General features: G+C 41.2%; 1 protein-coding gene across 1 annotated transcript in view; it reads left to right on the top strand.

Moving 5' to 3' along the window:
* Positions 1-19,136, top strand: part of MEGF10 (multiple EGF like domains 10) — an 86,168-nt gene that overhangs the window by 35,921 nt on the left and 31,111 nt on the right. The window contains exons 6-12 of the mRNA XM_015615404.1: positions 4,490-4,736; positions 5,260-5,380; positions 7,252-7,388; positions 9,780-9,992; positions 15,237-15,411; positions 16,205-16,325; positions 18,754-18,917. Of these exons, the coding sequence (XP_015470890.1) occupies positions 4,490-4,736; positions 5,260-5,380; positions 7,252-7,388; positions 9,780-9,992; positions 15,237-15,411; positions 16,205-16,325; positions 18,754-18,917 (1,178 nt within the window). The remainder of the gene's footprint in view (positions 1-4,489; positions 4,737-5,259; positions 5,381-7,251; positions 7,389-9,779; positions 9,993-15,236; positions 15,412-16,204; positions 16,326-18,753; positions 18,918-19,136) is intronic.

Genomic DNA, 19,136 nt, shown 5'->3' with positions numbered 1-19,136 from the left:
GAAGATGAAGATGAAGCTTTGGACAGCTTGTTTGTTTTACATGCTGAAGCAAGGGAAATCACCTTTCACTGGGTTGGGAGTTTTGAGGGCAGATAGGTAGGAATATGTGTATTTGCCAGTGTTAGGTTATTTTAAATTTATACTTCACAATATTACATTCCAAGGGAGGGAGTATTCACTCCCTGCTATCTGTGGTAGGGAATTTTGTTTTCAGTTTTTCTAGAAGACCATAAAAATACATAAGCCTAATTGAGTGATAAGGATCTCCTCTGTTTTCAAACAGCAGTGTGTATTTCCAGGAACAGACTGCAATGTGTCTTGCAGAAAGATGGGTAAGATAGACTAAAATCTCATTTAGTTGTCTTGGTGCTACATATGAGACACCTGCAAGAAACTGACAGCGAGGACCGTAAATCTTCGTTTTGCTGTAGTTCTTCTCCCTCCCCAATGGCACAAAAAGCAGTGATCTTTAAAAATAGCATTTCAATAAACATTGTCTGGCTTCAGTGTGAAGTTATAAGGGAAACTGTGGCATAGTTAAAAGGTAGTTGCATGTTAAAGCTTCTAAGGAGGTTTTTCTTCTGTTCTTTGGCTTGATCTGATAGCCTTATATGTTTCTTATTATAGGCTAACCTTTAGAGAAGTGCAGAATTTTAGGTAGTCAAGGTGAATTTATCAGGAATAAACTGTGACTTGCACTTTTTTTTGTGTTGCCCTTTAATGAAATCAACATTTCTAAAAAGCAGGAAAAAAACACACAAGCATGTGGCCATATTTAGTTAAAAGTGTTTTTTGTATATCAAGAGCAATAAAGTACTTATCAAATTCTACACATGTTCCAGATTCTTAGAAAAAAAAAATAAAAATAAAAAAATTTAAAATATCCAGGCTCCAACCACCCCAGTTTGTAAATCACAAAAACCATTTGCATAAAACCACATTTAGCCCAGCGCAATAACAACATGCTTTACAGTAATTTTACAAGGAAAACATATGCTACACAGGAGAACTTTACATCTTCAAAGATGCTACAAAAGGCCCCAAATTGGTAGCAGTTTCCATCACAGGTGTCAGCTTCTTCTAGAAGGTGGTTTGTTTTTTTTGCCATTTAATCCTTAAGCTTCTCCCTGTTTTTCAAATCACTTGGTCAGCAAGAGTTTTTGTCGTGGTAGACCTGCATAGCCTTAGAGAGTCTTACCACAGTTCTCATGTTAAACAGAATTTATGCAGTGCAGTGCTCTTATTCCAAAGGTGAATTCCTACTTCTGCTCAACAAACCAGAGGAGAGAGCAAAGTTTTCCTCCCTGTGTCTGTGGCATTGTATGATGTGCACCGTGCATGCTGTGGTGACAAAGAAGATGTTCCCAGATGAATAATGAAAGGAAAATATTTTAAGAAGATGTGACATTAATACCACAGTGTTAAAAGCGGTGTTTATGTTCATTTTGGTTTTTTCCCTGCTGCATAAGGGGAAGGCAGAAAGGACCCTGTGAATCTGATACAAAAGCTGACAGGTATAGTAAGTCTTCTGTTTAAAACATAAAAAAACCGTGTGAAAGGCAAAGAGGGCCTTTTGTAGAGAAGGTGTTCCATGTAAGAACAGTTCTGTAAGGATCAACAGAAAATTAGTGCAGGTTTACTGGCTGGGTTTTGCACCACCTCTGAGTGGTTCAGAGTGTGATTGGGGCTGAGATGCACAATTCTTGTGCTGAAACCATTCTGAACATTCTCTTGCCTTTCTGTGTTGCTCCCCTTTCCCCTTGTGCTGAGAGCCATGGTATGACAGCCCTGGATCTGTTCAGAAAATCAGTGTATGAGGATTTTGCAGCTGCCTGCTTGTGGTCTGTGCCCTGTGCACGTGTGCCTGTGACCTGGCTGCAGCCAGCACAGCTCTGCTCCTTAAACTCCAGCTGACACTCTGTAGCCTGGCAGTAGCCATGAACTAACTCCCATTCCACCAAATTAGCAGATGTGTGTGACTTCCAGCCCAGCTTTCTCAGTGTCTGAATCCTAGAAATAGTCTGAGGTAATAATTGGTAAATTTAATCTCCAAAACTAATTCTAAGTAATCCAAACTCGCCACAGGAAACATTTCTACCCTTTGCCTTCTTCTTTTCTAGTACTAAACTGAGCATCAGTTTCTGAAAAATCACTCTGATTTCCTATGGAGAATATTATTGATGATCAGTCAGGGGACACAGAGGTCAAATGAGTGATTTATCCATCTTGTTCAGTATTATTATTTTTTCCCCTTAATTCTGCACATTTCTCCGCAGTTCTTCCCATAAGTCACGTGTTGGTGACAGACCTTTTGGGAGGGGTTGTGGCAAAACTGTGCTGGGGAATATAATGAAAGATTGTGAAGTATTTGTCATTCACCTGGTCATTGCCAGGGGAATGGTCCTGAGGCTGAGAATGCTCTTGCCAGCCTTTGGATGTGCTTTTATTGTAAAGATTTCCTGTGAACATAATGAGAAGGCCATGCCAGGAGGCTAATAAATGGTTATGCACAGGGCAGTGTATCCTCCTCAGGTGAGACTGGGTGGTGGATGCAGTGGCAGGTGCTTGGTAGAAGTTTCTGGTCCCTGTGGCTCACAGATTTGTTACACTGGGTCTTCAGGAAGCTGCAGGAATGTTAGTGGCCACACCAAACATCCCATTCCCAGCAGCTGGTAAAAGAACACAGCCTCTCACTTACCAACCAAGCATAAATCTTCTCTTGCCAGTCCCATCAGGGCATGGTCTTGCCTGAGCTCTGCACTGGAAGAGTTGTGGTGTGGCAATCAGTCTGAATTCTCCTGTTTATCAGACATGCCTAGACAGGGCTTTTTGGGTTTTGGGGTTTTAAAAAATTATTATTATTAATTGCCTGATTTATTAATTAATATTTCCCTGAGGAATGGCAGAAATTGAAATTTTGCCTGAAAGGAGGAAGACTTTTATCTGCAGAATAATGTGTTAATTTTTTAAAAATATTAAAAAAATTAGGGGTTTCTGCTCTATCATGACAGAAGACATGAGTTTCTCAGGCATCTTGAAAGCCATACATGTCTTTTTTATATCCCAAATTAGCTAGTTGAGGAGGAGGAGGAGGATTATATGTTCTACTCTGTGCAGACACGTTGAAAATGTTGGAAGTTATCATGGCAAGAGGCAATTTGTAGGGAGCAGCACATTACAAAACTGTTGTAGACCTGTTGTTTGTCCACAACAAAACCCACACATCTTTAAAGAGAAAGGCCAATAATAATAAGATGGGCAGTTGTTCTTACAGCCCAGCAGCATTGCTGGGTGTTTATAACACATAACACTACTTTCTGTTGCTCTCTGTTTTATTGTGTGTAAGTGCTCACAATATCTCCATTTATGGATGCATGTTCTAGTGACCTATCCTGGAGAAAAGAAAAAACCAAAAAACCAACCTTAAGGAGTAGATTCTTGAAAAGACCCTAATTCCTTTTTATTTGTGTAGCCTGGGTGAACAGCTCTTACAGCTGAATAATTTCTACCCTGAGGAGCATTCTTGAATTACTTTGCATTAGTCTAGGAAAGTGTGCCTGTTCTCTGCCTGGCTTTTTTGCCCCAGGAGAAGACTGGGAGAACAATGGTTGTCAGTCTCCAAGAGGAGAGCCTGGGCTTACAGTCACTGCAATTGAGGCTTTCCCATTGTGCTGCTGTTATCAACAGAACATAAAAATAAAATCAGACCATTTGACCATATGATTAACACATTCCTGTTGAACTCCAGGTGACCCTAATCTTCTGGCTCTTTACAGAACTCCTGTGTTTCTTAGGATAAAATTTCTTCCTTAACATTAAGTTCTTTTGATGCTGAAATACCCTCTGAATGGTTTTCTTATGGGGCTTCAGTGGGATGCATTGGGGCAGACAAGAAAAGATGGATTTGAATGATTGTAAAGACACACTGGATAACCAAATTCCTAACATCCAGATGAAGTTTAACCATCTAATTGTTAATTTCCTCTTGCTTGCTGAAGTGCTTCTTATGTTTCCTTTTGCCCTATTAGTATATTGCAAGATTGCAAAGGAATTATTTGCAACTAGCTGAACAAGTAGGAATTCTTTGATTTTCCCAAAATCATAAATCTACCCTAAGCAAGTTTTGCAACCTCCTTGTGGGATTCAGAGAGTTGTTGTTGGATTTAGACTACATTTTTTAAACTTAGACTTCCCTCTGTAAAGGGGAGTTCATGGTTTGATGGTGGAGAGTCACAATGAAGAGTTTTGGGAATTAAGCTTGAATTTAGTTCTCAGTGTTTTATAATCTTGCCTTTTCTCGGGAAGAATCACTTGCATGAATCTCAAAAACCAAGCCTGCCCTGCCTGCCACGATCCATAAGGACCAAGGAGGAATAACTACCTCCATTCCATAACTTGCTGCGTGGCCAGCTCACAGCACCACCAGCGCTGTAACCACAAAAAAAATCACTCTAAAACCGCTGCGCTTTTCCTCCCTCTGCCCATCCAGCGTGCGACAGCGACCACTGGGGACCCCACTGCAGCAGCCGCTGCCAGTGCAAGAACGGGGCCCTGTGCAACCCCATCACCGGGGCCTGCCACTGCTCCGCCGGCTTCAAGGGCTGGCGCTGCGAGGAGCGCTGCGACCCCGGCTCCTACGGCAACGAGTGCCACCAGAAGTGCCAGTGCCAGAACAGAGCCACCTGCGACCACGTCACCGGAGAGTGCAGGTGTCCCCCCGGATACACCGGCGCCTTGTAAGCGTCTTAAAGCGGCTGTGTCGCTTTTTGGGGCGGTGGGGTATGAGTTTGGAGGAGTTTGGGGTGAGTTTCCATGCTGAGCAAGCATGGTTTGGGCAAACCAGCGTTGCAGGGTGCATTTCAGATGTGCGGCTAAGAGGAAATAAAGGCTCAACCCAGACGGGTAAAAACGCACAAAAAGGAGCAGCAGAGGGTTCTTGGTGGCCATCACAGGTTTGGGAAATGGCATTGAAACATGGAGTTGTTTGGCCTTGGTCATTCCAGAGCTGTGTCAGCAGCACTGAATGAGCGCCAGACTGTGTATAAAGAGATGTTTTGGGAGCAGTAATTCCTAGAATGCCAGGTCTGCTTCCTTAGATCCCTTGTGTGGATGCCGCACGACGCTCGGTGCTCATCCCTCTGTGTCACGCTGCTCTCTGCGCTCCACAATTTTGGCTGGAGGAGCTGATGATGATAGCACTGAAAACAAAGCTGGGGCCTGTGGTAACGGGTGTCTGTGCTGTCCCCACCCTGTGCACAGCTGTGAGGACCTGTGTCCCCCCGGGAAGCATGGCCCACAGTGCGAGGAGAGGTGCCCGTGCCAGAACGGAGGCGTTTGTCACCACATCACCGGGGAGTGCTCCTGCCCGCCGGGATGGATGGTAAAAAATGAGCTCTGAAACCCCCCAAAAACCCCCCCAAACTTCCATAGTTGTACATCTCAAAAGGGGGGGGAAAGAAAAAAAAAAAAAAGGGTAGCAAATGAGGATAGCAAATGCGGTCTGCTTGTAGCCAGGAGTAATGAGAAACATATTTTAGCATAAGGGACTGAAATAAAATGCTTGCGAAACCATCTGTTACTGAAAATGCTCCAGCTCTGCACTGCCTTTTTAACTATATGAGATTCTGGGAAGCAAAAGGAATGGTTGTGCTGTGACAAGGTAATATCCTTTAGATCTTGCCTGCAAGTCATTGGTTTCTCCATGTAGATTGATATTACAGGGAGGTGACACCACTGTGTTTGTTAATAGTGGGGTTTGTGCCCATTTTTGAATGTCAAGTATGTGTGGAAAAAAAGCCCAAACCTTTGCATATGTGTTCACTGCTGGGCAGGAGATGGAACATCAGATCTTTGACATTATCTTTAGGCTTCTTTCCCTTTTATCAGAGGGTAGGGAATTAAGACCTGACCTTGGAGGTGCAAATTGCCTTCCCTTGCTATCAGGCTGCCTGCTCTGAGTTGGCAAATAATAATGCAGCTAGAAGGTGATCAAGGCCCAGATAAATTCTTTAAATACATTTGCTGATAATTCTGATTGTGAGCATTTGATATTATTTTCCATTTAAATGTTTATTTTGGGTGAAAATTCACATTTACTGATGGTTTAATTACCTTGTGATTGTATTATACTGAGAAGAACCTGTGGCAGAGGCCAGTTTTTCACCAACTAGAGAGCATGCTATAAAATACAATCTCTGGTTATCAATTTGAGCAGAGCACCTGACTACCTAGCTTGGAATATGGCCATTTTTACTTTTTATTGCATTTCATGCTAGGAGAGCAAAATTGCTGGTCTTGGAATACAATGTTTGCAAAAATTCTTGACTCCCTTTATCTCCCTATACGCAGCTACTAAAAAAGAGATATATAGCACATGAAGTAGTGAGGAAAATTTTATACTAGTGCGTGTTAACTAATACATGATTATTTAGACCTTTGACTAATTTTCCAAGTAATTATTTAAGTATAAATTATAGTTTTAGGGCTTTCAATTCCGTGAAACACTATTTTGTCAGTTAAACCTTTTTTTTTTTTTTTTTTTTTTTTTTTTTTTTTTTTTTCTTTCTTTTTCTTTTCCTGTATGGGAGTTTTAAAGTAGCCAGGTGCAAATTCTGGAGGGTCTTGTATTAGATGAAATACCTGGATGTCTTTTGTCTGATTAAATGCCTGTAAATACCTTTTTCTTGAAATGGCTTCCTAAAAGTCTTAGGTTCTGATGTTTCCCTCACCACCCAGGTGTGATTAATTCCAGGGATGTAAAAGGCAGTGCAGAAACTCTAAACCCACTGAAAGGAGCAATCATGCTACTTAAGCTTTTAGGATATCCTTCTCTAAGTGAAATTGCAAACAGCTTTTTCATTCATCAGAAAAAGAATACCCAAGTTACTATAAAGTAGAATTATTGGGGCATTAGAGCCTCTATTCACCTGAGGGCATTTCTGGGTGTATTGATATATAGTAATCCTGGTAAATAAACTGGGGAGAGTTTGACATCAGTTAGTCTTACAAGTGTGTTTTTACAGGTGCTTAGAGAGAGTATTTTTCATGAGCTTTTACTTCCAACATGGAAATCCTAGAAGATTATTCCTCCAGTGCTGGAATATGCCCCAAATTTAAAGCTGGAGAAGGGTCTGGCATTTCCAAGATCAGCGCTGGGAGAGTAAATACAGGATCTCCCTGACCTTCCCTCGTTTTCTCCTTGTCCATTCAAGCTGCAGTCCCAACTCTGAGGTTTCTCTCCTGCACTCACAGGGCATGGTGTGTGGTCAGCCTTGTCCCGAGGGTCGTTTTGGGAAGAACTGCTCGCAGGAGTGCCAGTGCCACAACGGAGGGACCTGCGACTCGGTGACGGGTCACTGCCACTGCAGCCCGGGCTACACAGGGGAACGGTAAGGAAAACCCACTCCTGCCAGCCTGCTGAGCCTGGAGGGCTCTGCTACAGCAGGGGAACCTCAGAAGCTGGTAGGAAGAACAATGGAAGTATCTGAGACATGATCAAAAGTGCAAATTTTGGTGACAAAATGCTTGCCGTGTTACTCGGCTGATGCCGGATTGCAAGTTGGAAGCCCATGTGAAATAACATTTCCCGTGAAGGAACTGCTGGGTTTCACTGTTTTCCTGCTGTGCTCTGGCACTTCTTGTGGATCTTCCTCCCTTGGAGAGCCTTGCAGAATGGTGCAGCCTGTGCTGTGGTGGAGGGGTGAGGAGGGAGGCTGGTGGGTTTGTGCAGATGTCTGGCACTCACAGCAGCGAGGGAGGCTCGGTCAGTCCCTCTTCAAAGGCTGCAGGCCGGAGGGTTGTCTCCTAAAAATGCTCCTCTCGAATGAAATGAAAAATTTAATCTTCTGATGGCTGTATGAGTTGAGTTTGGCAGATTGGAAAGATAGCAGTGTGAGACATCGCTCTTGAAGGCAGTGGAAAGCGATGAAAGAACGTTTTCCTGCGTGTATTTTAAGCAGCACACAACTCATTTGCAGGAGTCAGCAGCAGCCTGATCACTGGGGTCAGTCCAGGGGATCTCTGCCAGCAGCTGTGGGTATTGTAACCATATGCACACATGAACCTTCACAGGACGTGGGAAGTGCTCTGCCAGACATAATGTGGAAAAAGAGCTCAAGAAGAAGAGGAATAATTAGTCCAGAGACATTTGCATGCCAAAGTTATATTTGTGTCTGTGAAGAAACAGTGCAGAAGGTGGTAGATGCATTTAGGCAGACACAGACAGGGGCTCCAGGGGAGAATCAAAGGAGTAACCGCACAAGTGTCTTCACAGGGCCTCTACACTAGTGTTTCTAAAAGTAATTAAACTTTTCACATTGTAATAATTTAATATTGTAATTGAAAATTAATATTTTCATATTGTAGTAATTTCAGGCTTTCATCTGAAATGCCTTGCAGTTTGCAGCAGTTTCGATCACGTTTGCAAATCTGAGCCTCCCTCTTTTCCTGAAAAAGAGGCTGTATTTTCAATTCTTTTATTTATCAAAATGGTTCCAAGGGCAGGAAGGAGTCAATGGCAAGGTTGTAGACCTGGTCTTTATAAATGTCAGAGAACTGTGTGGGCAGTGTCTGAGGTAGCCCATACACCCCACCTCCAAAGGGATGGTTTTTGCAAGTTAAATTTAAAAATAATTTTAAAAAAATAAAAATAAAAATTCAAGGTTAAGTTTTGTCTAGTTTGGCTGGGATTACCTGGTTGGCATTTGAAGAGAATTCTTTCACAGCTTTATTTGTGTAGCTGAAATCAGGAAATATTGATACAGTGTAATTAGCTCTATTCTTAGGCTACACCTCAGGAGAAAATAAGATTTTATTGGTGATTTCAGTTAGGACAGAGATACAAATAACTTGAAACTTCTGGATATCAGCAACATATTGAGAAAAATATTGCAGAAGCATGAAACGAACGTGTCTACCCATTTTACTTCAGTTGGAGGGCTCTGCTAATTTCTGTTACATTTTGCAGTGACTTGTATCATGTGCCTTTTAAATTCTCCTGTAATGAACCACTTGTCATACCTGAAAACAAACCAAATCAATAAAACAAATTTATAAAAAAGTCAGTGGAAAAAACCCCAAAACAAAAAACCACCCCATTAATAGTGTGTTATATTATCAACTAGTATTTTTAACAGTCTGTAACTTGACTGGCAATCAGAATTTAACAATTCCTTTCTAGAACACAGGAAAGACAAAGCTGAAAACATCAAAATTTTAAGACACAGCCAAATGAAATTACTATCCAGAAAATCTTTAGTTAATGATTTGCAAATTTGAAAAGCTGGGTAGTGAAATTTTGTATTCTAGTACAGAATATTCAGGCTAAAGATACAGACTGATCTTTAGGTTAAACAACATGTTCCATCTATAAAAAATTAAAGAAATCTGTTGGCAAAAGTGTATATCTTATTAAAACTCTGTGAATGAGAGAGGAGGAAAAGCTTGGTCTTTCTTAAGAAAGAAGTCTCTTTCTTAAGATATATTTTCCTTAAGCAGCAACAAAAATCATTGTTACTTCCCCATGTGGGTTAAACTCCAGTCTTTACTGATTTTCATTTTCATCTGTCAGAAAAATCAGATGAAAAGAAGGGGTTTGATCTCCTGAAGGTTCTTGCAGTTTACACAGATTTTTGCTTTTAAGTGATGTCTCTGACCAGCAGAAGACATTCCTCATAAACCCCATTTCCTTTAAACCTCCATAAGCAGTCATTTATGGGAAATACAACCATTTTTTTGTTTGTTGATTGGGGTTGTTTGTTTTGTTTTTTTTTCCCTCGCAGGTGCCAGGATGAGTGCCCAGTGGGGAGCTACGGGCTGCGTTGTGCAGAGACCTGCAAGTGTGCGAACGGTGGGAAGTGCTACCACATCAGTGGTGCCTGCCTCTGTGAGCCAGGCTACACTGGCCAGCACTGTGAAACCAGGCTCTGCCCCGAGGGAATTTATGGCCTCAAGTGTGATAAGAAGTGTCCCTGCCACATGCCCAACACCTGGAGGTAGGCGTTGCACCCTCTTGCCCTGCTTTGTTTTTCGTAAGTGAAGCACAGAAATACAAATGTAACCTGAAAAGGGGTTATTTCCTGGTTTTTCTAATACTTTCATGCAAACTGGAGCAGCTGCAGACTTATATTTGACATTCCATGGCCACAGTGAGAAAGAAAACACCAACCCAAAAGATGCTTTTAGTTTTCACTCGCAAGCATATTTGATCATAATGTTCACTGCTGTGTTTGGTCTCTGACCCATGAAATAAATACTAAGACAAAGCATATGCACATGACCTTTATCTGTGTTTGCCACCTGAATAAATCATTATGTTGTTGACTGCATATAGTCATGGGCTGTCTCTCACATACTCTGTGATGTTTTCTGATGAGAAATAACTGAATTGAAATCAATGGATGTGTAAAGTCCTCTGAGTTGGGCATGAGAAGCTTGGACATTCCTCTCCCTCAGTCTCTCTCTGTATATAATAATTGCTCTGGGTGACTGTTTCAGTACAAAATTTCAAAACCCTTAACTATTGTAAATCTGGGTTTGAAAAGTACATTTTTTGTCATTTAACTGCTTTTTCAAAGGAGCAGGTAAAATCCGATCCCTGGAAATCAAATGAGAAATAGTTTTCCCAATAGCTTAGCTTTTACACATCTCCTTATTCAGGAAGCAATGAGCCCTATTTTTTTTTTAATTTTTGTGGATTTTGACAGCATTTGGGCATATTGTTATGAAAATATAAAAACTTATTTGGAGACAGAGTTTCAGCTGTGAGGGAGGGATGTCAGATGTCAGCTGAGGCGAGAATGTATATTTATAGAACAATTGTGGACAGCTTTCTCTTGTTACAAAACAGTTCTGATTAGATACTGTGGTCATTGTGCATTCACTTACACTTAATTGCATTACTATTAACAGTACCTTGGACAAGGTTTGTGAGCACAGTCTAAACTTTTGCTCCTCAAATTAGCTGTGGGGGGAAATTTACAGGAATTATTGAGTGTCACATAGAATGCTGCTGTACATTAATATAACATGCACTTTTTCTCATAGACAAAATAAAATCCTTTAGCCAGAATTTAGCAGTGATGTTAAATCTGTGAATGGAAATAGCTACACTCTTAATTCTCTGTGAAAACTTACTTTGTGGTTTGTTGGAGTTGTCCAACACACCTTTTGTTGACAAACTGTGTGATAACAAACTGAATTCTTTCCCCCTTCCTGTCATATAGTTTTACAGTTGTGTACTTGTGCTTCTGCTCATCCCATTTGCCTGAAATACTTTGAAAAAAATGCAGTTTTTTTGATGTAAAATCAACCAATTTATTATTTGGGCAGTGTGTTCAGGAATAAATGGCACTATAATGCAAGGCCCTCCAGCTCTCAAACTAGGCTAGCACACCAAATACTATTGTGTTATGAATTATTGTTAGCTACTTCCCTGAAAATCTGTCTGCAGACCGTTGTAGCAGCCTGGTTGGACAGGAATGCATTGCACTGTATACCATTTCTAATATTACAGGGATTACTTCTGATTCATGTTCCACACAGCTGCTCCCTCATTTATACCACTGGAAGAGACAGCTCGTGGTCAAATCAGATCACAAATGTTCACTCTGGTAAACAACAGCATTTGACTGGTCTTTTCTTTTTTGGGACGTTTCCCCCCCCGAATGACAAATCCAAAGGCACCTAACAACCTTGAAGGTGCTGGAACATATTTGCCAGAGCATCATGATGTGTGAGAAAAACAGATATCTTCATTGCTTCACAAGTGAATTTTACATACACATAAGTTCCTTACCCTTGGGTCAGCAAGTAACCAAGACCATAAATAGCAGGAATCAGGGTAATGATGAAGAAGATAAAACTTCCTGTGGACACTTGAGGCTTTTGGGAATCTTTTTAGAAGCCAGTTGTGTCTGGCTGTCCTCACCTCTTGATGTCAGTCAGCCAGGAGGCAACTCTTAAATCATGTCAGGGGACACCCTCAGCCCTCTCTTGCCTGCCACAAGCACTGCTTGGCCTGGCTGTAGCCTGAGGAGCTTCACAGCACTAATCCATTTAGCAGCAAAGTAATGCCAGGGCACGAAAAAGAAGGGGGTGTAATTCCTTCTTGCAAGTAAACTTCGTGTATCTGTAGGTCTGGGGTTCTGTTCTGGGGGCCCTTGATACCATAAAAGCTTTTTTTTCATCTGGGTGTGATCACTGGTTTAGATATCCTCAAAGAGGAGCAATTGGTAGGCTTAGAGCTCTGGGTTGTTTGTATTAATCAATACAGAAATGAACTAAAGGTTAATTTTAAAAATACGCTTAGCTCTAAAAAATCCTGCTCTAAAGAAGGTGTATGTAAGTTACAGAATGCAACTATGGTTTTAGTAGTTTTCTTCCCATACTTCTATACTTACATTGTTGAAAAATGCTTCTTCTTTGGTTTTTATTACTTTTATGATTGACAAAAAGATGGCATCGAAACAGCTCTGACAATAATTCATTATTTGCATTTTGGGTAGGATAAGCTGTAGGCATTTTGCTGCTGCTGTTGGTCGATGGCAGCTCCTGGAGATGAAAGGCAGGCCCTTCCTTGCTTTTGGTTGTACCAGCAGCCTTTATTAAATGCTTTGTAGAGCATAAAAATAGCTACACTTGAGAGATTTTAATCTGTCTGAGGGGCCCAGAGGACAGCAACAGGTAAAAACCTTGTACCAACACCCTTGGTGCAGTTCAGGCTGCAGTTAAGATTTATTCATGATGGGAGCACTAGTGGGGATTTTTTTTTTTTGGCTCATGCCCTTTCTGAGATACCTGTGTAGGATTGCTTGCAGTTTTATTGGTGGAATTCATGTATTGGTCCATGCAGTTTGGCTCTGTTTTTAAAGTAAAGATTAGGGCCTTTTAATTTTCCATTTTTCTAATGGGGCTGTATGTACAGATACAAGAGCTTTTCATGGAGATTTTATTCTTATTCATATTATGTTTATTTTTTAGGGTGATGCACAATTTGGTTGGATATTTTAAAAGCAAAAAAAAACCATAAATGAAGCATATAAAAATCATTCTTTTCATCTAGGTCGTTCAAATACATAATATTCACTACCCACAAGTAATTTTTTTTGCCTCAGTACAGAGTAGGGTTGCATTTCCAGGAGGTGTGAATAGACAACCAGGAATAAAAGAGGATATAATGCCAGTATCTCTCAGCATCTCTTTATTTCCCTACCTTAATATTTAAACATTATTGCCAATTAAGATAACTGCGTGAGAACCCATCAAAAACCTCCAGAAGTGCTTTGGCTTCCTACATCTAATTACAAATCACGGAATACTAATTTGGGCGTCAATCAATACGTGTGCAAGGACGCCGCAGTGACACTCACTGGGGGGCACAGAATATCAATGCCTCTGCCTCATATCCAGTGCTTCCTCATGCATGTGAGCTCCCCCTCTCCTGGAAGGGTAAAAAACCCCACAAATCCCAACAGCAAACCACACTTCCAGTCAGGAATTTTTAGGAATTTGTCCCATGAACGCTGGGATTAATGTCTTAAACGTGCCAGTGCTACTGAATTTATGTTATTAATATATTCTGGTTCTTATCCTGACTATCTAGTTGTGGATTTTTATTATTTTTTTAATTTTTAATTTTTTATTTTTATTTTTTTAAATTTCCCTGCTCTGCATTCTTCCACTGATGAGAACTTGGGGTACTACAGGAATTTAGGGCAGGGTACAAACCTGATTATCTTGCTGCATCATGTGTCTTCATAATTTTGCCCATGTTTTATATGAGAATAGTTCCCTTTCATCTTGTTTCATGGCAGGTGTGCACATAAGTAACAAACAACCAGGGCTGTTCATGAGTTTTGAACCATTTTTGCATGAAAAGGCCTTTCTTCTCACTTTGTGTCAACACTGTCAAAGGTATTTTAATATTCTGAAGACCCATGAATTTTTATGGTGCCATAGCTTGTGCATTAAATATGCAGAAAGCAGAATACATGGTGGTGTTCCAACTTTCACAGTCCATGCCTTCCCTCATTAGCAATGGTTGTTTTCAGCAATTTTAAACTCTAACTTGGACAAGAGCAGCCCTCAAGTCCAAGAGCTTTTGTAATGTTACAGTGCCTAAAAGTGCAGCAGGTATTTTTTCAGACTCTCAAATGGTCAGAAAAACACTCAGTTTCCAGTACACCCCCACACACAAAGTCAGCAAGTCTTGCAAAACCAGGCTCTTGTCATGGGTCATTTAATTTGTCTGGAGGAAGACTTTTTGTTTTTTTTTTCCTTGTCCTTCCAGCACTCTTAAAGGAGCTTCACTTCAATCAGTGGGAGGCAAATATCTCTGAACAGTCTTCCCATTGTAAATACATTGGATTTGGATAGCAAGGCTTTCCTTTGGTGAGAATTAAGCAAATGCTTTGTCTGCCAGAGGGCTACAGAGCACCCCATTGTGTCCCCTCTCCCAGCCTATATATCTTTGCACAGCTGATGATGTCCATTTGTTACGAGGCAGCAGCTGCCTGCGTGGCCCTTCAATGAAACTGCTGTTCCAGGTACAGAGGCAGCTGCTCTGCCACCAGGTATGGCCAGCAGAGAGGGGAGATACTCCCAAAAGGTCACTGCTCTCATGCTATAGCTGGCTTCTGCCCAGTGCTGATGGTTTTGTACCATTCCCTGAAAGATTCCAGTTGTCCTCTTCGGAGATAATTTAATGAGAGGAATGTTCTCTTGCTCTGCTGATGGGGTGCTGTGTTGTTATTTCATGTTGGATGGTGCCATGCTGTTTTTCTTGATCATGTTTCACTGCTGAGCTTCTGCAGTGTTAAGAAAATGATCCTGTTAGAGTGGGAATGTAACAACAAATGCTGGGGAATTTAATGGTTTCATCCTCTTGATATTTGTATCCGTAGATATCTGTCTTACGGTAAAAAAGGTGTTTCAGCAAGGTTTCTGTTCAAATACAGACAGAAGAATGATAGCCCTCCATTTCTTTCCATGTCCTCCCCAAATGTCTGTATGCTGTGTCATGTTCCATTTCCTATCTTAATTGCCACATATTTTTATATAAACACACCAAATCACGTTCTGGGAAGTAAAATCATCTCACACAAGGCCCTTCACGCAACCCATCTGCAACACCTTTTTTTTTTTGTTGTTTTTCTTTTGTCCTGTGGAGAGAAAATAATATTTATGGCATGTTTAGTCCTGAATTACTGAGTTAACCTTTCATCCCCCACCCGTGGCAGCTGTCACCCCATGTCTGGAGAATGCTCCTGCAAGCCAGGCTGGTCTGGGCTGTACTGCAACGAGACGTGTTCGCCGGGCTTCTACGGGGAGTCGTGTCAGCAGATCTGCAGCTGCCAGAACGGGGCTGACTGCGACAGCGTCACTGGGAGGTGCACCTGTGCCCCTGGATTTAAGGTAAAAGAGGTCTCACTTTCACAGTTTCACACTTTTTCAGCCCCAGTTGTGCGACAAATTCTTCAGGGTGCCGCCCCCGTCCTTTCTCCGAGGGTGTTTGGGTAGCGCTGCTCGTGCTGTTGGACCCTGAAAAGTCAACATTTCTGGTGGGTTCTCAGTGCTGAAATGAAGGTATTTTTAGAAGGAGAAGTTGTTTGCTTTATAAGATGTTGGTAAGAATGAGGCCATGCTGTTGAGGTGTAAGTAAAGGGAGGAATGACAGGTTTCAGTCATCAGCTCCTCAAGCTCCATCCACAGAAACTCCAGCCAAAAGCAATTCTTTTTATACTTCAGGACAGATTATTCTGCAACTTTTACACACATTTGCTGTTACATGTGCTTTGGATGCTAACCTACCATTTTACAGTATGACTGTTCTTGTAAAAGTAATAACTGAAAACGTCAGCCAAATTAGCTCTTAAAAATACTTTACATACCCACATAATTTACCATTAAACTGCTTTCTTATTGTCTTGGTTTCATAAAGATCTCCTTCATTACTGCCCATTGATCTAACCAGGTGCTTTGTGACCTGAACCCTCACAACAAATCGTAGAAAACTAATACTTAAAAAGACTTTAAAATATTTCAAAAGCATGAAGGAGTCCCTCTCCCCTAAATTAAAGATAATTTAGTGACAGCCTAGGACATGTCTGAGCTATATTTCTTCTGGCTTTTGTATCACTTCAGTCAGTTGTATTGTCTGAGGCTCCTCAGATAGTTTTTAGACTTTATTTTTATTTTTATAATTCAGGGTGCATCATGTGGTACCCCTTGTCTGCCTGGAACATATGGGGTGAACTGCTCCTCCGTGTGCAGCTGCAAAAACGGGGCCACCTGTTCACCTGTGGATGGCTCTTGTGCCTGCAAAGCAGGTAAGTGTCTCCTCAGACTGATTTTAATTCTCTGTAACTGTGGAATGAAATTGGGTTTCTGAAGTAGAGGAGAGGAAACTTGATGAGAAACAGACACTTGATGTTTCTGCTGCTCTGGGAGGTGAAAACAAGAAAAACATGTTCTCAGGGAGGAAAGCATGTTCTCTTCTCTGTCAGGATGTCTGTGGGTTGTACCCTTTATTTTATGTCAGCATTCCTAATCAAAATCATACAGAATCCCAGAACGATTGGAAATTATGTAACTTTCTGGTTTTGTTTTTTTTTTTTTAATTAATGATTTTCATTCACTCTTAATAATTTGGTTTTAATTAATCATAACCAGTATGTTCAATATAAGCAGTGTGTTAATTTTGAATCACTTTTAGGCACAATTTAGCAAAGTTTGTCGTAAGCAGCTATTGTGGGAATACAGCTTGGGAAAAGTTACTGAAACTTCAGGTTCTACTTAGCTAACTTTGATATGCCTCAGTGAACAAAGCCTGGGGGAGGGAGAGAGAGAGATGTGTTGTTCAAAATGAACACAAGAAGTGCAGAATTTATGGGCTACAAAGACATTTTGCAGAAACCAGAAGATGAGGAAGACAACAAGATAACAAAGACTCCATATATGTGTGTTGGAAAATCCCTACATGGGGAAAAGATAAGAAAAAATGTAAAAAATACAGACTAATTAGCCTGAGAAGCGAGGAATCAATTACCAATTGAGGATAGAATGCTACGTAATGAAAGAGAATTACATCATTTAGAACCAATGAATAATAATTTCTTTCTTTGCTAAAAATGTATAAATAGGTGAGAAAGTTTTTTGTCTGCATCTGTGTGGAGGCCAGAATTTTGTCAGCCACACACACAAACCCTGAACCAGGAGTAAACTAATGCCTGACTTGCTGACACAGAAAAGTTTTAGAGGGGTTTATTTATACCAAGGACTTTGGAGGATTTGGTAACACTTTGGGTTGGAAGGGACTTTAAAGGTTTTTGTTCCTCCCTCAGCCATGGACAGGGACACCTTCCACTATCCCAGATTGCTCCAAGCCCCATCCAGCCTGGCCTTGGACATTTCCAGGGATCCAGGGGCAGCCACAGCTTCTCTGGGCACCCTGTGCCAGGGCTTCATCACCCTCACAGGGAAAAATTCCTTCCCAATATCCCATCTAAACAGAATTTGCTAGACAAATAGCCACTAAATTTTTCAGGGACTGACACTGTTAAATTAGTTGTGGAGTAAATGTGGAACTTTTACTCTTTCCAGAGAACTGGGGCTCATTTAACCCTGTTCAGGTAGATACTGCAAAGCAGCTAGTTCATGAGGAGAAAAATATTCCTTGGGCAATGCAGAATCCTGTCTTCCTGTATCTCATGCAGTTTTAATCATACTACAGTGAAAAAGGGCAGCAAAAAGTAAAATGAAACTGAACATAGGTACTTGCCATGTAAACAAATGAAGATTATAAATCCTGGGAAGACAGTTGAGGGAAAGTGTCTCAATTTCCTGGCCAAACTGTAAAGAATACATTTCTTCCTGAAATGACCCCTAAATTTGAAGTTATCAATGAAGCACGAGGCAGCCTGATTTCTGTGCATGTGTTTTGCATAGGCTATTGATCAGTCTCAGTGCAGAATTATTTTTACCCTCCACTTACTGTAAACAAGGTACAAAATTAGAAACGTGGCCTGTGTCACTGGTGGTGGTAATATGTGACTGACTGCCTCACACTGTTCCTCTTGAATCCAATGGATGATCACATTTTAAAAAATCTATTCACATCCCAGTCTATCCAGTCTGCAAACCATTGCTATCAGGCATGATCAGTGGTGAATGCTGCATTTTAGAACTATTTTCCATTACATTTCTTTTTGTATTTGGAGAGAAGTACAGAAATCATCTGAAAGCTCTTCTGTATTTCCTTGAAGAATCCAATTTATGCAATACTTTCATGGGATTTTGTGGGTTTGTTTTTTTGTTAGATACCTATTAAAACCATATTAGAGGACTGCCTGAGTTGAATGCTGGTGGAACAATTATGAAAGCAGCAGCTTGAGCCTAGGGAAAATATTCCTATTTATTTCCAGGCTACACCTTAACACTCTCAGTGTAATTTAGAGCTTCTCAGTGAAGGTGTCTCGATTTCCATTTCAGATCTTCCATCAGTCTCTTTTGCTTGTTGGCACCCACCTGCAGATGTGTGCTGTGCACAGATGTTACAAGGTGCCCTTCAACACCTTTGTTCCAACCTGGACAAGCCCTCAGCTGAAGCTGCTGATAAATCCTGCAGTGAATTTTTACCCCAGTATTTCCCATCTCAGAGACATGCCCCATGGCAGGCAGAAGCAAGCATCCTCTGAGAGGAATGGGGGAAAAAACTGATTAATTTCTGGCTGTAATCCCTTTTTTTTTCCTTGGCAGGTTGGCATGGTGTGGATTGCTCCATAAATTGCCCCAGTGGCACCTGGGGACTGGGCTGTAACCTGACCTGCCAGTGTCTTAATGGAGGGGCTTGCAACGCTCTGGATGGAACCTGTACCTGTGCCCCAGGATGGAGGGGAGAGAAATGTGAACTCCCTTGCCAGGTAGTTTAATAATCCCACTGAATTTTGAGGTTTTGTAGAGGAATATTGGATGAGTCCCTTTGGAGTGCACAGAACAGGATGCAGGGACAGGCACTAACAATTCTCCTAACACTTCTTCCCCAAATGCTATCAAACTGCTGCTGTTCAGCTACTTTTAAATATAAATAGTGAGAGAAAATACCAAAAACACACCCCAAACCAAATAATGTCATTTAAATT

Source organism: Parus major, chromosome Z, assembly GCF_001522545.3.
Source record: "Parus major isolate Abel chromosome Z, Parus_major1.1, whole genome shotgun sequence".
Classification (NCBI taxonomy): Eukaryota; Metazoa; Chordata; class Aves; order Passeriformes; family Paridae; genus Parus; species Parus major.
Note: the sequence above shows the minus strand (reverse complement) of the source record. Positions and strands in the feature narration are given on the sequence as shown.